The 2,432-nt window shown below is 41.0% G+C and overlaps 1 protein-coding gene across 1 annotated transcript in view; it reads right to left on the bottom strand.

Moving 5' to 3' along the window:
* Positions 1-2,432, bottom strand: part of LOC116704192 (synaptic vesicle glycoprotein 2C) — a 34,178-nt gene that overhangs the window by 5,635 nt on the left and 26,111 nt on the right. Inside the window, exon 9 of the mRNA XM_032539466.1 lies at positions 2,070-2,203. Within this exon, the coding sequence (XP_032395357.1) occupies positions 2,070-2,203 (134 nt within the window). The remainder of the gene's footprint in view (positions 1-2,069; positions 2,204-2,432) is intronic.

Below are 2,432 nucleotides of genomic sequence, written 5' to 3'. Positions count from 1 at the left end.
CGATTGGACAGATAGTCTAGCTAGCTGTCTGGATTTACCCTGCAGAGATCTGAGGAGCAGTTACTGTAACCACAGTCCCCAGAAATCCAAAGAAAGAAAGAGGAAGGTAATAGAGATCCTGCCAAAAAGAGTGAAATAGGGCGTAATCTTTGGCCTCAGAGGAGCAATCCCTGAAATGTTGTGGCTGTTGTGACTAGGTTATCTTTGACGAGCAATGCTGGATAACTAACTGCCCCGGGACCACTGACTACCAGAGGGCCCATATGTCACTGGTCAGATGTCACATGGGTCACTGCATGTCAAATGATTGAACACTAAAGCCCAATATCAACTAAGTTAATTTTTTCAGGTTTTTCAGGGAGGCTCAGTGTCTAATATTTTACCTTATGATGTTGTGCTCACACCCCAAATTAATGGACGCACAGAAAGCCTGTCGCCTAGTCACTAATCCAGTTTTCTAGATGTCTATTGTCCCAAGAAAGGCGTATTTCACAAAATGTCAATTGTTAATCTCAATGAGGCATTCTAGGTATTTAAAGCTGAAATAAAACCTTTCACTGGTGTATTTGTACTGTTGTATTTAATTAATAAACATAACCCTTTCCAACTATATGCATAGGATCTCATGTCTGTGGGCTTCTATCCCTAAATATGAAAGGTGTATTAATAAACTTCAGCAGCTGCAGAGAAGAAAACATCCCCTGCTCTGCCCTCTGCTCTCATGATGCACGCCTCCCTCCCTTTCTCATTCTGTCTCTCCTTGTTTCTCTTTCTCCGCTGCTCTCTAGAGACACATTGCTGGGGGCAAAGAGACTTCATTTCCCATGGGGCATTACCAGCAACCTGACATGCCCTCGCTGTTTCCACATTCAGCACTTTTCCTGAGTGCTTGAGGGAACTATTTTTCCACCCTGTGCTCCCACAAGGTCTGATTCAGCTCCATGCTCTCGAGTAACATTTAAAATGTCTGCCTTGCCTTTTTATTTTCTTCCTGCTTATGTTTTTGCCAGCCCGAAAATTATTAGATTGCACTTTCAGAACAAAGCCGGAATTTATTTAAAGCTACATTGTGTAAGAATTTCTCCCATCTAGCGGTAAAATTGCAATTTCTAGCCCCTCCCCATTACGATCGCGTTTTAAGTGGCCGTATTATTATGTACGACTTTGTCCGAGAGTGTTCCATCCAGTGTAATAATAGTTTGGCGTTTTCTTTATTTTGGTACCATTTCATTGCTGACCACAGCTATCAGGTTGCAAAACGAATGCAAGCTAATGTTGGTGAAGTATCAGCGTGGTCCTCCATCTTCAACAGGCTTTCAAATCTGCCGGCAGGTCGAGGTCCCACTGACCCTCTGTGGCTGATGTGTTTTAAAGATGGAGGTGCAACATGGCAGAATACATGCTAGATTCTTCGCTTACGAGAATATTTTGATTAGATGGTGGAAGTAATTGCACATGAATGAGCACTTGTATTTTTTAAAGAACAAAAGTTTTTTTTGCTAAGAATCAACTTAAAACATTACACAATGGAGTTTTAATGTACAACGTGATGATTTAAATGCCTTATTTCCAATGTATCAAAACAAGACAAAAAACAGTGAAGAGAAAAAGCTCACATTTTGATTTTTAAATTCAGCACCAGAGAGAATAATGTTTGAATTCCTTACTGTTTGAATTTTTGCGTGCATCTAAAGGATAAAAGAAAAAGTATCCCTCCAGGAGTGTTTGTGTGGTTAGAAATTGCCATTTTCAGCGCTCTGCAGGCGAGCCCGGCTCTGTGTCTTTGTTAACTACAGTCGCCTGAGTTCAGAAAGGCAATCTGTGCAGGGGCAGAGAGGTTAAGCAGTCATTGAGTGGCATAAAGTAAAGCCATTCATGCTCAAACCTTTTCTTTCTTCTCTAGAAGCTTGGACGTTAGACCCAAAATTAACTGTCAGAAAGACACAGAGAGACTGAGTGAGACTTATGTGTGAGCCACTTACAGCGTAATAGGATTTTTCTGGGCTGGAAGGAAAAACCTCAGTGCAGAGATCGGTGAATGGGAGACAGTTCTGCAGGTGCAGACTCACCCGTGTTGTAAAAGAAGGAGTCTACGAAGGTACAGTTTTTGAAGAAGGATCCTAAGGAGGAGACATCCTCAAAATAGCAGTTGATGAAAGATGAGTCGATGAATGTGACCGCCTTGAACTTCATACTGATGAACCTGGGAGGAGGAGTGAAGAGATGGAAATTAATAAACATAAAAGGATCAAACCAATGAACAATTTAAGGAGGAACAGGGATTGGAAACACAGCAAAATGTTTGTTACTGAAATTGTTTCCTTTCTTATTAATAAATGCTAACTGGACACTTTAACACAAAAAGCTCAAAATTTATACAGCAGAAGCAGCAACACTGTTTCTTTATCCATGCATGCCTTTTTTGTCAAAAC

This window comes from Etheostoma spectabile, chromosome 16, assembly GCF_008692095.1.
Source record: "Etheostoma spectabile isolate EspeVRDwgs_2016 chromosome 16, UIUC_Espe_1.0, whole genome shotgun sequence".
NCBI lineage: Eukaryota > Metazoa > Chordata > Actinopteri > Perciformes > Percidae > Etheostoma > Etheostoma spectabile.
This window is presented reverse-complemented; position numbering and strand designations above follow the sequence as displayed.